Source organism: Caretta caretta, chromosome 3, assembly GCF_965140235.1.
Source record: "Caretta caretta isolate rCarCar2 chromosome 3, rCarCar1.hap1, whole genome shotgun sequence".
Taxonomy (NCBI): Eukaryota; Metazoa; Chordata; order Testudines; family Cheloniidae; genus Caretta; species Caretta caretta.
Genome location: NC_134208.1, coordinates 171,841,109 through 171,859,167, shown reverse-complemented (window position 1 = coordinate 171,859,167; position 18,059 = coordinate 171,841,109). Strand labels below are relative to the sequence as shown.

Sequence of the window (18,059 nt, the reverse complement as noted above, 5' to 3'; positions counted from 1 at the left end):
CAGGCTGCGCAGACGTGCCACAGAAAGCGTCCCCAGCTAGCAACAGTTGTTATGCAGGAGGCGGGGTTTCAACAGCTCTCGGCCGCTGATTGGGTGGCTCTTGGGCCTTTCCCCAGAGGCGGAGCGGCGGGGGCCTAAATCCCTGCATCGGGGGCCGAGTGCGCAGGCGTATTGGGCTGCCTTACTGCTGCCTGATTAGAAACTGTCGCCCGCTCTTCATGCTCGCTACAGAACCCGGGGGCAGTTGGCGCTCCCGCAATCCAGGAAGGACCCGCGTTTATCACTCAAGCCTCGTAGGCAGCGCTTTGGGCTGGTTTCCGAGTTTGTTCCACAGGCATTCGGCGTAGCGCTCTACAAAACTGCCTCCCGCCGCCGGGGCCCGACAGGCTGGGGAAGCCACGGGGGGAGGAGAGGAGAGGAGAGGAGAGGAAGGTCCTGTCTCGGAGCGTGTCGCGGCCGGCCGGGTGCCCGCGGGGGAGCAGCGCGGAGAGCCCGGCGCCATGTATTATAAATTCAGCGGCTTCAGCCAGAGGCTGGTCGGGGCGGTGGCGGCCGCCGCCTATGCCCCCCAGGTGAGCGCGTGGCCGGCGCCACACGGTCTCTGACCTTCACCGTCCTCCCCGCGCCGCTCCCGGCGGGGCTTGGAGCGGGACAGTCCGCTGGGCGCGGCACGCCGGGTCGGCCGCAGGCCAGCGGGGCGCGGTGACCTTCACGCGACGGGCGGGCTCTGGGCTGCCGTCGTGGGGAAGGAAGCCTCCGCGTGGCTTGTGGGCCGGCTGCCTCGCGCCCGCGGGGTGACCTTCCCGCGCGGCCGGAGTCCCTGCCGCGGCCACCTTCACGGCTGTCGGGTCAGGGCTCGGGAAGAGGCCACGGCGCCGTTTGACTGCGGGCAGATCTGAACGTGGCGTCTGAGCCCATCTGTAGGGGGATGGGGTGTGTGCCCTGGCCTCACGGGGCTTGGGCCGCCCTGCGTGGCGGGAAGTGATGCCCTCAGGGTGCTCTCCGCGGGTCCGGTTCCTGACGCTGCCACTGCCCTGCTGCGCGACCTTGGGCAAGTCACCTCATCTCTCCTGCTTCCCTTTATTACCCACCTGTAAAATGGGGCTGGTTTGTCTCTCAAGCGGAGGAGGGTCTCAGACCTTGTTTGCATTGGAAAAATAACACTGCTTCAGCAACTAACTCTCAATTATCTGTTCGCCAAACTGGTGCCTACCACGGTTTGTCCCTAAATGTAGACCAAAAAACACCATGGATAATACCAGTTCAGCGGGAGCCATGGGTCATCTTTGTGTGTACAATCAAATAAGCAGTATTGAAAGCCCTGGCTGGGATGATTTAGTTGGGGTTGGCCCTGCTTTGAGCAGGGGGTTGGACTAGATGACCTCCTGAGGTCCTTTCCAACCCTAGTCTTCTATGACAACTGACTACTGAGATAATGCTACTTCCAAGTGCAGACGAAGCCTTAGTTAAACAAAGTATGCACATTCACTAGCTTCCCGTCTTCAAACCCAATGCCATAATTTCTCAGCTTCAAGCATCCAAAGCTTTTTATTAACAGTGAAGAGCTCTGTTTTCAGGTAAAAATCAGTTAAAAGCAAAGGTTGAATTGACATCCATGAATGCTTACCTTTCCCTTGGTTGGGATCCAGTAAATTCAAAGTAAGATCAAAGGTCTAGGTTGAAAACCTGAGACATTAGTCCATCTCTTCCTTGTTCCCTCAGCTTTGGAAGACTAATCCATATGCTAATGTCACTTGAAGTGTCATTTTTGTTGTTAAACCGTACTCTTTTCCTTAATTTACACTGTATCGGTGGCATATTGTATTCAAATTTGCATATACAGTCAAACATGAATAAACCGGGTATGAAAAACTCACTCATCCTGGGCAAGCAGAAATATTTCCTGTAAGTGTTCTCAACTTCTGCAAAACTTGTGTGGGGAGGTTTTTCTAAGAATACTACTTGTGCTTATATAAAGAAAAACTTCCCAATTATGAGCTGAGCATAAATTGATGCACAGTGGATTGATTTACATCAAAGCTATTTAAATCTCTGATTTTAATCATGATTTAACTCAGCAGACAGGAAGCATTGATTTAAATAATCCATTTTAATTGTTTTGCACTTGTACTTTAGTTATTTTCCTAAAGAGAGAGAGAGTCTCACTGGTTGGTAACAATTAAAATGTTTGCTTTCCTGCTATATTTAGCCTTTAAGCTAAACTTGGTGCTTCTTGCTAACAAGGAGGATGCACTGTATCTGCATTTATTTAAGTAATTATATAGCTTACCTGTTTACTGGATGGTTTTTTATTATTATTATTTATTATTATTATTTTACTTGCAATTTGTGTCAAGCTGTATTTGGATGGAAATTCAATTAAGTGCACAAAACAGCATTTTAAACAATTAAATAAAACTACCTTAAATATTCTGGATATATAAGAAAAATATAGTTTTTTTTGCTTTTAAAACTGATTTTTCAAACAAAGGAGGTATCTCTAGTTAGTGAATTGAACTGATGCTATTTAATCATGTGTGCTTCAAGATTTTACAACTAGTAGATATTATCCTCTCACACCTAGCTTTTATTCATAGAATGGAAGAAGAAAACAAGCTTTCATGCTTAAACACCCTTTCATGCTTTTTCAATTCTCAATTGCTTTCTTAATTCTCAATGAACTGGTCATTGAACTGAACTAGTTGAATAAGCTGAAGTGAAGAAAATATTCTTTACTGCTATCAAAAGCTGGTTTAGCACTTCAACAAACCCTGGTTCCAGTGACTTCCACCAGTCCAGTAGTTTGACTCTATTTAGACCTTGGAAGCAAACGTACTGCTTAATATTTTTTTGCATTTCATTTGAGTTGTTAGTAGATTATAATAGCTTTAGGCCTTAACGTAGGCTGTTTAAAATTTAATTTTAAATACATTTAATTTAAAGAAAAATTGATTTTTTTAAAAAAATAATCTTTTATCCACTCTGCAGTGATCTCTTCCACCAGAAGAGATTTTCTATACTAGAAAGCCAGCTCTACACTAAAAAGAGCTTGCCAGTATAAAACAAGTTCTTTTGCTGATGTTTATGCTAGTTTCCTGTATGAAACAAACTACACGAGCAAAAGAACTCTTAGAATCTACACTAGGGCTTTTGCCAGCATAGCTCTGTTGGTTAAGGGTGTGACTCTTTTGCACACCTAACTGACATAACTTTTAAGTATAGACCAGACCTTATTCTGCAGACACCCACCACTCCCAGTGTTGCTTCCACTGTGGCAGGCATAGTGTGTCTGCAGCTTGTCCCCTATTGAGCTAGCAAGAGAGGCCCCACGCAGGGCCATGTAAGTGTGCCACCTTCCATGCAAGAACATTAACTGATTTGATGTGTGTTGTGTGTGGCAGCACTAATTCGTTTATTTGTATGTGGTGGAAGGGAGGAGAGGTTGGGGTGGCATTAATTGGGGTCTCTAAGTTCAGCCAAGTTAGTTGGGTTTTTAGGCCCAAGTCATGAGTAGTGCTTGACTACTAAGAAACCATTTAGAACAGGTGTTGCTTGGGAGAGTGTGTGGTGTGGAGCATTGTGCATTTAGTCCGGGGTAAGTGGTTGCTGGGTTAATTTTTAAAGCCCTGCAAATAAACTCTTTCTCCTGCATCCTCATAGGTAAGTCCAAAAAGTGGGGAAATGTCCACCTACTTGAAAATGAAAGATTCTGCTGTGGCCCTCTAAAACTGCTCCTCAACTGCACTGAGGAGGAACTGGAGGGGGTCTAGTAAGTGTAGGGAGATGGCATGGGGATGGCTGACTCCCAATGAAGGATAACCATCTGAATTTTAAGGTAAAATTTTAAAAAGGAAGTGCTGGAGGAAGAGAGATGAAAGTTCCAGATCGTTAGCGCAAAGGGTGGGGAGGACTATTATAGCTGGGGAAGTCACCAGGTGGCTAAGTATGGTGTAACATATCACCGATGTGGGAAGTCCATGGGAGTTCAGTTTGTTAGACTGCCATCCATTTAATTTTTAATTTCTGTGTAATACAACATTTCTTTTGTGATTGGGAAGGCTCCAGAATATAAGATCGAATAGACAACTGAAAAGTAATTTGTTAATGAAAGGGAGAAAGATCACAAGAGATTTTGGTGTAATAACCTATTCATTATGCAAATCTAAATGTTTTAATTACACTAAATGCTTAGCATCATAGTAGAAAAAACTCCTAACGGTAATGGATGATAATGAAATGGTCTTCTCAGTCATGATTAAGATAGTTTCATTATCTTTAGGAGTTTTTAACCTCTGAGAATTACTTTGGCATGTCTCATGGTTGCTCTCAGGCTAAAAGATTATTTTTTTAGCCAGTTTCCAAACTGTTTACTTAGTTCTAAAACTTTAGATTTGCAGTTATTTCTTCTTGAATGAATACTTATGCCTTTTTTATAAAGTAATTTGGTATATAAATAGAGAAAATAATAAAGTTCTCCAATACATATTGTAATCTAGCATTTTACTAAGTGCACTACAAAAATTTCAAGCATCTTTTAGAACTAAACCCTGTGGTGAAATCCTGACCACGGTGAAGTCAGTCGCAAAATTCCCATTGATTTCAGTGGGGCAACGATTTTGCTCATTGCATTGGATCAGTGTTTTCATTACTCTGAATTTAAAATCTATCAAACTAAAATCTCAGCCTCACTGTTGCATTAATGTATATTTCTCCATTTATGTGGACAAATTAGAAAACTTGTTATGGCTTTCGCAGCAACCTTATCTTATCCACACTGCATGCGCACATGAAGGCATAACTTAACTCCATGTATAGTAATAAATATTTAGAGAGAGATGTGCAAGCAGGACACCTTACAGTTCCTGGGGGAACCATAACTTTGAATAGTATACATGAAAACCTTTTCAATAAATAGGATTTATGGTATCAAATCAGAGTACATGATCTAAAGTAAAGGTTTAAATTATGGCTCAGTCCGTGGAGACTTGGGGGATGGGGATTAGCAGCAGAAGCAGTACCAGCTGAGTGCTGGAGGAGGAGGTTATTCCTGCTTAACAGTGTCCTCTCTTATCCAGCAGCACCTGCTGTACCTGTACAAAGTGAAGATAGTTCTAGCCATTTCCCCCAACCCACTGCCAAACCTTCATTTAAGGTGTGTGCCACTGCCTGCAGCAGCCATTAGGTCTGTCTTTGTTTGTCAGTTATTCCTCACCATGTGTCTGAGGAATTCCCATGCTGTTCAGGCAGCACATTGGGACAGGATTTGGGCCTTGAGGTGCTCTTCACTTTTATTTCAGGCTGACTACCACTTCAGGGAAACACTGCTTTAGTTGACTTTTTAACTTCACATTTGGAAGACCCTCTGCCATGATAAGGGCTAGAAACTTTTGAAAAAAACATGGAGAATGTGATGGGTAAATCCTCATTCACCATGGAAGGTTGCTTATTTGCAAATGGCAAGTGAATTTGTCAAGTCCTGAGCCAAAACTAGCTGACAAATTTGACAGTCACCTCCTATATATTTGTAGTTGGATGTCATTTTAGTGGGGTTTTTTTTGAGGTGGGGGCTGTAGCCAGGTTAGCTTTCTCTCTATAATGCCTTTTCATTTTAGCTGTGGTCATTTGTTTATTTGGAACATGATTAGTGGTACATTCTTTTCAACTGTTAAATAACAGGTACTCAACACTTAAATCTCCATTTTCAGGGACTCAAGCCACTGGCATCCACAGAATCGCCAGCTCTGATTTTTGGAACGCCAACTAAACTTGCCTCAGATTCGCCAGCAGCTGTTTCTTATTTGGATAAAAACAAGGTGCCGGACCTCCAGAAGCTATTTCAGGTAAGAAGAAAAGCTTTATTAAGAGAAAATTTAAATAAAAAGGGCTGAAGATAGTGGGCCATATTCTGCCCTTCATTGCACCTGTGCAATGCCATCAGTGGGCCCGCACCAGAGGGCGTGCACAGGTGTAACTCAAATTCTGCAACATTTGGTCCAAAAGGTATTAATGTTTGAATCTTTTAGAAAGGATTTGTAGTAATTTTCATAACATCCTATAGTTTGTTTGTTGCTTGATAATTCATGGTCTCGGTACCTTGAGACTGCACAGAATCCTTGTATTGGCAGGACATCTACTAGAAAGGAGAAAAACCTCAGATCTCCTTTCTTCACGCTGCTACAGGTGCTTATCACATTCGGGTCAGTTGTAAACATGTTTTCTTTCTGGGAATATATGACAAGCTTATGATCCAACAAAGCTGAATGCAAGAACAAACTGGAATCACAATCCCCAGTTTGTTTGGTGGTGTTGAGTAATTTTAGATGTTTATAAACTATGTAAACGTTTACTGGTGCTCAAAACCTATGGAATAACGGTATATGTAGTGTCCTCCAGAGCTTTTGTGTTATCTCTGTGGATTAACTACTTGTTAGTTAGGGACTGATGGGTGGAGTTCACATTTAAAGGAGTTCTCTCATTTAAAACTAAGAATAAACTTCATATAACATTCTGTTTTTATGAGAATGACAAGGGGTTGTGCTTTTTAAAATGTACTCGGCTGTCTTCCATGCCATTTTTATTTATTTATTTTATTTATGTGTAATGCTGAATTGGTGAACCACATTTGATTTATACAGATCTTCTCCCATTCTCTAGTTAGTGACACTTTTCAGTCAAGTGCCTTTTATGATAAAGGATTTTGAGAAAATATTCCAAGGCTTGTTTGTGCCTACAATTTGCAAGGTGCATGTAATAAAACAAATATCTGCACTTAAAATAAAACTAGTCTGCTCTTCCCTTTGTGCAGTTTCAGGAGGAAACCCTATGTTCTGTGGTTTTTGGGGAGGGTTTCTTTACCCTCCCCAACTCTCTCTCATAATTCTCCTTATTTTAGCTATAGTAGCTTTTTTGTGATGATCAGCCTTTTTTCACGTGCTGTGTTGTTCTTCTCCCAAAGAAGGCTGATGGATTGCCAGTACATCTGAAACGAGGAGTTCCTGATCAGCTGCTATATCGGACCACTATGGCCCTAACGATAGGAGGGACCATCTACTGTCTGATAGCTCTCTACATGGCCTCACAACCAAAATCTAAGAAGTGAGTGAACCATAACTAATGGGACTGATTCAGCATTTCTCTGAAGGACCAGTTGCATACTACCGCTTTGTATTTACTGCTTAATCCTGTGATTGTATGTTGTGAATTCTTCAAATAAAGACATTAAGAAAATGTTTCGAAAGTGGTTACCTTCTAATGCATTGGAAAGCAAGATGAATATCAAAGTTAATATTTAAGAGTGAAAGTCAATGTGTTTTGCTTGTGTCAGGTCTCCAGTCTTCTCTTTCCCACCCCAAACGTAAACCAGACAAATAGTTGACTTACAACAGCCTCTGAGCACTTTAGGGTGGTATAACTTGCCACCTGCCTTTCAACAATGTTTAAATTGGAAATGAAAACTTAATTGTGTCAAGCTATGCCTTAACACCCACATTCTCTCAAGTGTAAGGAGAACAGGGGGAGGGGATTCCAGGGTTTACAGAAGCAATAAGTGTTTTGTGTAACTTACTGTTTGATGACAAGTCTATTTTTCTTGTCATACATGTTCACTAAGAATTCACATTAGCGGGTGCAGCACAGAGATTCTTCCAAATGCTGAGATAACATTAATGTTGGAAACATGGTTACTTAAATTTGTACTTTCAGTGAGTAATATGATAGGGTTATGGTGTCCAAATCTAATACAGGTTTCAGAGTGGTGTCCAAATCTAATACAGTCTATGAACACAGCGGCTGGTAGCAGTGTTGCACTTAGGCAGACTTCTACATTGTAACACCAACTGTACTAGTTTTTTGTCCTTTTCCTTTTGTCAAATTATATTTTTAAATTAAAGTACTGTTTGTTTTTACTGTGGAATAAATACACCACTGCAAACATTGAAACGTTTCAGATTTGAAAGTCTTGTTGTTTCATCTTTTCACAGCCTTCTAATGTTTCAAAACATCTGGTTTCCAACCTCAACTTGTACCTTTTTGAAGCAGACATCTGCTCGAACAGTCTCTAAACCTCAGAATTATGCTAATAGCCAGGTACTAGCCTTTCATAAGAAGTAATCACCAGTATCTGCTTTAGTGAAAGGTTGCTATATTTCGTAACTTAGTTGTGTGTTAACTGCAATACTGTCTTATTTCTCATTTGTAAAAAGATGAGTCAGGTGCCCCCCCCCCCAAAAAAAAAAAACCCAAAAACAACCTATATTGCATGAAATGCTGGATGCTGGCACACTTTTTTTTTTTTTTTTTTTGTATTTGATGGTGATGAAATGCACCCTTTATCCTATAGGGACAGTCACTCCTGTGGACTGAAATAACAGCTGATGTCCCTTCACCTGTTTTGAATTCCCAACCATTAGACCTGCATACCCATGGATTCGTCTCCAATTCCTACACCTATTCAAAATCTCACAAAGCTCACCTTCCTTGTGCAGAAGAAATGTAAAGGCCCCTTTCCTTCCTCCCCTCATCCCATCACAGGATGTCAAATTTCCTTTTCTTTCCATTTCTCCAAATTTGTTTTTCATATACTAGTATTTAAAGAAAGTTCACTTGTTTTCCAATTAAATATTTTAAAGGCTCAGATGTAAAAAAATCATCTTAAGAGTCATGACTGAAGAAATGTAACAGTGTATAATTTTTTGTATGAGAAACTGAAGCCTGAGACTAGTGTTTATATTTTAGAAATGGCAGAGAGGCCTCTGAGAATAATGGGCTGAAGCACATAAGAAAATGGACGAAGCCCCTCAGGAAGGAGAGTTAAGAAAACAGGAGCATTGCCTTTACCAGCAGTTAACCACCAGTGAGCCATACTTTTCTTAAGTCCATGGGAAAAGGGTAAAACTTCCAGAGCCCAAGAGAATCTCTCTGCAGCACTGGTGATTTTCAGTCTCCTGCTGCTGAGTAGTAGCCATACGCTAATCATGATCTAGAAGAATCCTCTAACACAGGGCTGTCTGTATCTGTTTCCACAAGTCCTTAGATGTTTGTCACAGGTCATTTGTAATTTGAGGAGATTCCCTGAGAGTTCTAAGCTAATAGTGATAGTCTATTACTGGTTACTACGGCTGATGTGACCTATACCTAACAAATGTAACAGGAAAATGCAATGGCTGTTATGCCACTGCACTTCAGCTGGAGTGAAGACCCTTGCTCTAGAATACATTAGAGAATCAGAGGAAAAAGTCATTCAGCTAGGGGTTTCTTACAGGAGAAGCTGCTCCTTCTAAGGCATAGCAACCTGACCAAACTACGCCTCTCTCTGCAGGAGTTCTGGGAGAAAGTGTAGCTCTGTTGCCATAGAAACCAAGTCTTCTCACTGACCTGGGCCATGCTGCTTTTGACTCGTGCCCAAACATAGTGCCTCTGGAGGCAGAACCCAGGGAGCAGTTGAAAATGCCACTGCTGCAGCCAGAAAATGAAGCCTATGAAATTCCATAGACCAGCCACTGCTAAAACGTCAGTGGCCTTTCTATGTTTCTTTCCTCCCAAGACACATTACAAAAACCGTTGGGCTCTTGGTTACAGTGGGGTGGGTCTCCCTTTTTTATGGGAAAGGACAAGCTGGCTTAGGCCCTTTGCTCTAGGAGAGATTTCACAGTGAGAATCTTGAGCACAGAGGCACCTCCTGCGGTGCATCAAGCAGGCACCTAAAGCTCAGATCAATGGGAGTTAGATACCTAAATACCTTTGGGTATGTCTACACTACGAAATTAGGTTGATCTTATAGAAATGGATTTTTAGAAATCAATTTTATACAGTTACTTGCGTATGTCCACATTAAGTCAGCGGAGTGCATCCTCACTACTGTGGCTAGCATCGACTTTTGGAGTGTTGCACTGTGGGTAGTTATCCCACAGTTCCCGCAGTTTCAGCTGCCCATTGGAATTCTGGGTTGAGCTCCCAACGCCTGATGGGCAAAAACATTGTCGTGGGTGGTTTTGGGTACATGTCATCAGTCACCCCTCCCTCCGCGAAAGCAACAGCAGACAATCGTTTTGCGCCTTTTTTCTGTGCAGGCGCCATACTGCTGCCAGCAGATGGTGCAGTAGGACTGCTAACCGTCATCATCATCCACTGCTTCAGCTGCAACTCTGCTCTCCTGGTGCCATGAATCCACCTTGCAGGTCCTCTCGTCGTTCTGTATAAATATCTATTCTTGTGCCATCTGTTGTCATCTACTGCTTCCGCTGCAACTCTGCTCTCCTACAGACGCCATACCATAGCAGCATGGAGCCCGCTCAGCTCACCGCTGCTGTTGTGAGCATTGCGAACACGTCGCGCATTATCCTGCAGTATGTGCAGAACCTGCAAAAGCAGGCAAGGAGGCGATGACAGCGCGATCACGATAGTGATGAGGACATGAACACAGACTTTTCTCTCAAAGCACTGGCCCTGGCAATTTGGACATCATGGTGGTGGGGGGGCAGGTTCGTGCCGTGGAATACCAATTCGGGGCCCAGGAAACAAGCACAGACTGGTGGGACCGCATAGTGTTGCAGGTCTGGAATGATTCCCAGTGGCTGCGAAACTTTCGCATGCATAAGGGCACTTTCATGGAACTTTGTGACTTGCTTTCCCCTGCCCGGAAGCGCAAGAATGCCAAGATGAGAGCAGCCCTCACAGTTCACAAGCAAGTGGCGATAGTCCTCTGGAAGCTTGCAACGCCAGACAGCTACCGGTCAGTCGGGAATCAATTTGGAGTGGGTAAATCTACTGTGGGGGACTGCTGTGATCCAAGTAGCCAACGCAGTCACTGAGCTGCTGCTATCAAGGATAGTGACTGGGAAATGTGCAGGTCATAGTGGATGGCTTTGCTGCAATAGGGTTCCCTAACTGTGGTGGGGCGATAGACAGAACACCTATCCCTATCTTGGGACCGGACCACCTTGGCAGCCAGTACATAAACCGCATGGGCTACTTTTCTGCCTACTTCAGGCCAAGCCTGGGTGGTGCTTAAGATAGTACTCACTATCTGTCAATGCCCTTTTGAGAGGAACAGTCAGCATAAGGCACATTGTTCTATGTGCATTTCTTATTGCTAAGAAAAGATGATTTCATACTTAGTAATCTTGCTACCTTGGTAACCAGTAAAAAGGGAGAGACGGCCTGTCATACTCACTCATCAGGTCATTGATAAACTCCTATATTCCTGTAAGTAAAATGTTTTTCCCCCCCAGGAAAGTTATTATCCTTAATTGTAAATTTAGCATCTGGTTAGAAATTTCTAAGGGATCTCCTAAATTAATAGGATTTGAAATGTCATCCCCTAAAACAAAGTTGGAGCTGAATTCTGTGTGAGTATTATTAATTATATAGCATCATAAATGCACATGGTACTTTATAAACATGTAGGAAGATGAAGTCCATTGCCTCAGGAACTTACAATCTAATTCCAAGACAGGCTACAAACTATTAATTTATTATTTGTAATATTCATTATTTATATTATAGCACGCAGAGGTCCCTGTTCGGTCCTGTTGGACAAGGCTCTGTACAAACAGGGACACATAGAGTCCATGCTTTTGAAAGGCTGCTCTTACATACATTAGTAACTTATCCTCACAGTACCTTATGAGGTAGGTCAGAATTATTTTCTCCAGTTTACAGATGGGAAACCCAACACCAACACTCATGAGGACACATGAAAACAAGACACATTTTAATTGGAATGCAAACTCTGGCTTTTAACATTTTGGCATGAATACACACCAGAGAATTAAGTTTTAATGAAATAATCACACCCTGGAGTGTTGGGGGAAAAGGGAGGAGCAGCTAAATTCTACAGTGCTCAGAAGTGTGATTATCTCAGGATAATCACCCACCTCTTTGGCATTTTCTTATTGTTCTTATAAGTCTTTAAGATAAAACATGTTAAATCATGATCATTTACCTTCATAGAGCTGTCACAGCCTGAATTCAGTAGTTCTATCCATGTAACTAAATTCAGCAGTTCTATCCATGTAATTAAATTGCTTTTGCATGTCCACATTATGCTCCTTTTGTTGATGGTGCGTGACCTCACCAGGAGCGCTTGCACTGATTTAAATATCAGTTTGGGACATTGTGGGACGGCTTTTGAGAAGCAGCAACAGTCGATGTAAGCAATGCGGTGTCTACACTGACACTGTGTCGACCTAGCTACATCGACGTAAGCTCTGTGCCTCTCACTGTCGTGGTTATTAAGGCCATGTCTACACTAGCGAGCTTACAGCAGCGCAGCTATACCGATACAGCTGCACTGCTGTAAGACTGCTTGTTTAGTCGCTCTATTCTGACGAGAGAGCGCTATCCTGTCAACATAATTAAAGCACCTCCACGAGTGGCAGTAGCTATGTTGGCAGGAGACACTCTCCCGCCGACATTGCACTGTGCACGCTACCACTTATGCCGGCAAAACTTATGTTGCTCAGGGTGTGTGTGTGTTATTTTCACGCCACTGAGCAACATATGTTGGTAAAACTTAAGTGGTAGTGTAGACATGGTGTTAGTGTAGCCACCTACAGAGTTAGGTCAATGTAGGCAGCCTTACATCGACCTAACTCTGTAGTATAGACCAGGCCTAATTTAAACAAGAGGCTTTCTCTCTTCTATAGGGGTATTGCATAAATACAGTTGCAGAGGTCAATAATTGGTAGTATGCAAGCACATCTTTCAGCTGCTTTAGAAGGATGCTAACAAAGGACTTGATTTTACAGTGCAATCAAATATTGCATTTAAATCCTGCTTTTAAATATGCTATTTCTCTAACAACAACGATGTTTCAAAGTAAGAGCCCATATGACACTGATCATTACTATGTTAAAATATGAATTACTTGATCCTTCCGTAAATGAGGTTCAGAGGAAAGACATTTTGATTTTGAAATGATGAAAACTTTGGAAGAAATGCAGGCAAGCGGAACTAGAAACAGAAAAACAGCACAATTGCTGATGCTCCCTGTTGAGATCATCCTGTGGGGAGCCACAACACCTAGAGTTGGTAGCCCTTATGTGGCCACGTAAGGGTGTGGTGAGGGGAATCCTTACTCCCTCCTATTCACCTGCACGACTGAGTAGAGGCTAGGCACTGTCTAGCTCATAATAGCTTGCAATGTGCTAACTTCATTTTCAGTCGGTAAAATCACAGGAGCCGTGCTGATGGCTGCTTCTCCTCCCTTCTCACTTCAAAGATGCCCAAGGGATACAGGAGCCCAACTCCCCTTTCAGCCTTACTCACTACTGCTGATATTATTCGGGTGACCACCCATCCCGAATTGGGCGAGATAATCTTGAAATGCAGAGTTCAAGTTCCAGTCACGGGCTGACTGACTCTGGGACAGCATTTGTCCTGGCTTTCCCGTAGTTCTGTTCTGTGCCTGCCCAAGGCTCAGGGGTGGCACTAGCTTCTTCCTGGTGGGGGGGGACTAAAATGGGCCTTAACCAGTGGTGAGCTGGAGCCGGTTCCCTCCGGTTCACTAGAACCGGTTGTTAAATTTAGAAGCCCTTTTAGAACCGGTTGTTCCGCGAGGGACAACCCGGTTCTAAAAGGGCTTCTAAATTTAACTGGCCAAAAGTGGAGCACCCAGGGACTCGGCACCTAAGGCACCACTTTTGATGTGATCAGTGGGGGAGTGGCTGCTCCCCCTGCTCCCCCCCAGCTACGCTCCCAGGCCCCTAGGAGCCAGAGGGACCTTCCAGATGCTTCCTGGGAGCTGCCCCAGGTAAGCACCTCTGGGACTCCCCACCTCACCCCCCCGGCAGATGCCTCTGGCTCTCAGGGGTGGGGTGGGCGCCCACTACGGTGGCCCACGAGACCCTCCTGCCCAGTTCTGGGGGCAGTCAGGGGACAGGGGAGGGGGGTGGATGGGGCTGGGGGGGGCATCAAGGAATGCGGGGGGGAGTTGGATGGAGCAGGAGTCCCAGGTGGGGGTGGGAAACGACCCCGTTGTGGGGTGAGGAGGGAACCCGTTGTTAAGATTTTGGCAGCTCATCACTGGCATTAAGCCCTTCTCTCCCTTGCTACAAGGCCCTGTTTCCTGGTCAGGCCAAAAGCTGGAGCTGGGCAGTAATAAAAGCCAAGCAGGGAGCCTGGGCCCTCCACCTGCTCTGGGTGGCATGCTCTGGGGGGTGGGGACGTGGGCCAGAGGCTGCTCTAGGGCACCCCCAGTCTCCCACCCAGAGCAGGTGGAGGGTCCGGAGCTCCTAGGGTTGCCAACTCTGACTGAAGCTATTCTGGGAGATTTTTTTTCCCAACACGATATAATGTCATTTTCTTAAAACATCCTGTTACAATCTCCTGGATTGCTTTCAGTAGTCACCGGGAGATCGATGCCGATTCCAGGAGACTCCAGGCCAATCCTGGAGGGTTGGCCGCCATAGGGGCTCCCTGGGTGGCTCTTACCACAGCCTGGCTCTGGTTTCCAGCCTGGCCAGGTGGCGGGGCCTCGGGGAAGAGAGCAGGGACAGGGCCACGGTGGAGGCAGGGCTCCTGCATGCATCCCACTTTTACCTTTTGAAAAGGCGGTCCCCCAGATATTACATCAGTCAGCCTGGGTGCGCTACGCTTGACTCCCTGCCCATTGTTAAGGCCGTGGAAGGAACAGGATAACTATGCAGCACCATGGGCTTCGAATCAGGGCCTTGGCCAAAAATCTGAAGCAGGGCAATGCGGTGGGGGAATAGCCCCAGGACACATCATCATCTGTGACTTGTGGTGAGTAGAAGCCATTCAGGGATATATGAAGAACAGGAAGTTGTGAGTGGGTGTGCCTGAGACTGCACCGCTGGCCACAGCAGCGCCAGCAGTAGTCGGCCTAATATCACAGATGGCTTAATCAGCCTGAATGAGTTCTGTAGTAGAAGCTGTCAGCATGCCTTCACTATAATAGGGCTTATCTCTATTTCCTTTATGCCTAGAGTACTCAGGGAACATTGTGAAAGGCTCTTGGGATTAATATTCAGTATAAAACACAGGATCCTTTACAGGTACCTATTGTTTTCAACAAAAAATGATAGTTTATCAAGCAAAAAACTGAAAGGAAAAAAAATGTATCCAGTGCAATGGGGCTGTGCTTCATTTGTAAGGTACAAGAATCGCAAACAAAGCAGAGGTGTGATTTAGTAATCATGTAATAATCCTTAAGGAAGCTCCAAGCTGCTTCACTGTCGTAGAAGCTCCTTTCTAAATGATACACAAGCTTAAAGAGGCAGTTCCCCATTAATGTCAATACACAATTTTGGGAGTCCAAGACTGACATTTTTGCAGCACAGTTCTGCTGTACTCAATTAAAAATGGAGTTGCAGGGTTCCATATGTGTCTCTTGATATCTTCCAGATCAGACATGCTCACTTTAGAGGTAAAAAGATGTTTTTTTCTAACTCCCAGCTCCACAAACTCAACCTGGCTCTGACAGTCAAGTTGGAGTCTTTTCTCCTGGTGCCTCACCACCAGTAAAAATCAACAAAACAAAACAAAGTGTCCAGCACCCAAAATTACTCTCACAAGTGCCTTATGTATAACCCCACTGCCTTCATTGGGTTTGACCGGGCGTAATTGATCATCTCCGTAATTGGAATTTAGTACACAAATCTGTTGATGATGCACAACTAAGAGCACATTTAGCTTATTCTTCATTAGCTGTGTTGGCTGTGGAAGTTTAACAGGAGTCAAAACTTAGTTTTTCCCCCCCCTCAACTAAATAAGCAGACATAACTCTGCATGCACACAGGGAGCTGATCTAATGTCTTCCAGAAAGGTGCCGTTTTTACATAGTCATCTTCCAGAGCAGAACTGCACTTTAAAAGTTTGATTAAAGGGGCGATTTCTGGCAATCTCAAGTGTGCAGACGTGTGCCAGGAAACTTCAGGTCTGTGAGGAAGGAATCCAAGCCTCGTTTTCTCACAAAGTCCATGCAAACGCTTCGGTGCAGTATTGTCCATGACAGGAGCTATGGAGTGGCTTTCTAGGAGAGAGAGGCTAGTTTTCAGGGGGATGTGGGCTGCACATCTTCAGGTGTGGGTATGCCCCCAGCAATGCAAAATCAGCGACATCTTCACCTTTGTGGAGATTATTTTATGGAGGGAGGGAAATGGAGTATGTGCTACTGTCAGCTCTGATATGAAAGCAAACAGAACACAGAAACGTAGGGCTGAACTTCCGTGGATTTCAATGAAGCTTTGTCGATTTGCCTCAGCTGAGGATCTGGTCCAATATCTTTTTATAGTAATAGTAAAAAAACATAAGAAAAATCTTACACAGCACAGGATCCACCCACATTAATCTTCTCTCTTTCTTGCTTTCCTTCCTCCATACCCTTTGTGGGCTTTTTTTAAATTCTCTTTATATATTTTCAATTTTCCTGTTTCAGGTGATGCCATCTGGGCTTTCCTAAGCACTGTCCATCACTCCTCTACATTGGAATCAGCTTTGACACACAAAGAACTTCCCGTCCTGGACTGAAAAAATAAGTCACATTTTGCCCTGTGCATATCCCATTCAACTCCGCTGAAAACCAATCAAGGAGTTATGCTGGCTGTAGTTCAAAACAATATTGGTGCTGTTTCTGGTGCAATGCATTCTCTCTCACTTCCTGGATCTGATTCTCCTTTTACTTATGCAAGTATATTTCCACTGAGGCTGATTCTCCTTTCTTACACCGGTGTGAATCAGCAGTAATTCCACTCAAACCGGTTTTTATACCAAAGCAAAACTGGAACAAATGAGAGGAAAATCAGCCTATTAACATAATACACTTACTCCTGATTTACACCTATTTGAGAAGAGAATCAAGCCCTTTGCCTCCGTTCTGTTTTCCTTTCTTGGTTCCCCCTTTGTTCCTCTCTTCCTATCTCACGCCTTTCCTGCAGTCTGTAAACTGAGTAATACAGTGAAAGGGAAGGCCACTTTTTAATGATTGTGCTAGGTTTCTGCAGCTACTAGTCATTACTAGGTTAGATCTTCAGTCAGTGTATATCAGGATCAGTGCATTGACTGTCAACTGAGTAAATTAATAAGGCTGAGATTTTTCAACAGCTCAAGGGAGTTAGGTGCCCAACTCTAATTGAAATTCAATAGGAGTTTGGTGCCTCACTCCCTTAAAATATCCCAGCCTAAGTGTTTTAAAATGCCCTTCTTTGTGTCTTACTTACCAGTGACAGGTAGCATTAAGATTCAAGGTAGATGAATGTGCTGGAAAGCCAAAGAAAAATCTTTGCAGAATTTCTGTAGATTTCTACAGATTATGACAGGAAATCCCCACAGATTTTTTTTTTCTGTCGCTACCCGTGAAATCAAGTAGCAAGTGTGTGTTTGGGTTTTTTTATGCAGTTAGCTGTAATGGGCCATATCTCACCAGTGCAACACACACATAACTCACACTGACGTCAATGGAAGTTCTAAATTTGGGTTCATGGCAGGACATATGACTCAGTTTTATGCTCTTTAGAGCCTGGAAAGCAGAAACTTTAGTTAATGGGACACAGTGTGTCTAGGTCTTATAAGTACAATTCTACTCTACACAACGATCATGCCAAAATGACTCCCTGTTCTTTGTTAGCCATCAGGCTTGCTTCTGTGAGTGTTTAAAGTCATAGCTGTCCACTTTAGTGATACAAATAAATTTGTACTAATTTTCTCTCCTAAAGAGATGACAAGAGAGTGAGCTGGATTCTATTCCTACAGTGAATCAGTAAAATAACTGTTTGTTAAATTACGAGAGAATCTTTCATCAGTGCTGGATCCCTGACAAAGTTCCAGAAGTATCAATGAGGGCATAATGTGAAGACAATGAGGTAGGACAAGTGTCCCTGAAGGTATGATTTCAGCTGCAGATTCTTCACTACCAGGGTATGAGCACCCTGCACATTAATTGGGCCATGTAGGCTCTGTTGGTGCACAATAAGGCTTCCTAATGTGCTTTAACATAGGTGCACTACATTGAATCACGCTAAGGAACCTTCAGTGCACACCAGCCCGGTTTACACAGACCAATTAATGCGCAACATGTTAGTGCGCTTCAGAAATCACACTCC

The 18,059-nt window shown here is 43.8% G+C and overlaps 1 protein-coding gene across 1 annotated transcript; it reads left to right on the top strand.

The window, feature by feature from the left end:
* Positions 1-208: 208 nt before the first annotated feature.
* On the top strand, positions 209-7,938 carry COX7A2L (cytochrome c oxidase subunit 7A2 like). Its single transcript, XM_048843025.2, has 3 exons — positions 209-572; positions 5,706-5,840; positions 6,956-7,938. The coding sequence occupies exons 1-3, from the start codon at positions 501-503 to the stop codon at positions 7,097-7,099; spliced, it is 351 nt and encodes a 116-aa protein (XP_048698982.1). The 5' UTR covers positions 209-500; the 3' UTR covers positions 7,100-7,938.
* The last annotated feature ends 10,121 nt before the right edge of the window (positions 7,939-18,059 follow it).

What these genes read in the sequence shown, in the direction of transcription:
- COX7A2L (XM_048843025.2), top strand. Translation starts at nt 501, where the DNA reads ATGTATTATAAATTCAGCGGCTTCAGCCAGAGGCTGGTCGGGGCGGTG. An exon ending in CCGCCGCCTATGCCCCCCAG is followed by an intron (nt 573 to 5,705) that starts GTGAGCGCGTGG and finishes CTCCATTTTCAG; the next exon opens with GGACTCAAGCCACTGGCATC. An exon ending in ACCTCCAGAAGCTATTTCAG is followed by an intron (nt 5,841 to 6,955) that starts GTAAGAAGAAAA and finishes CTTCTCCCAAAG; the next exon opens with AAGGCTGATGGATTGCCAGT.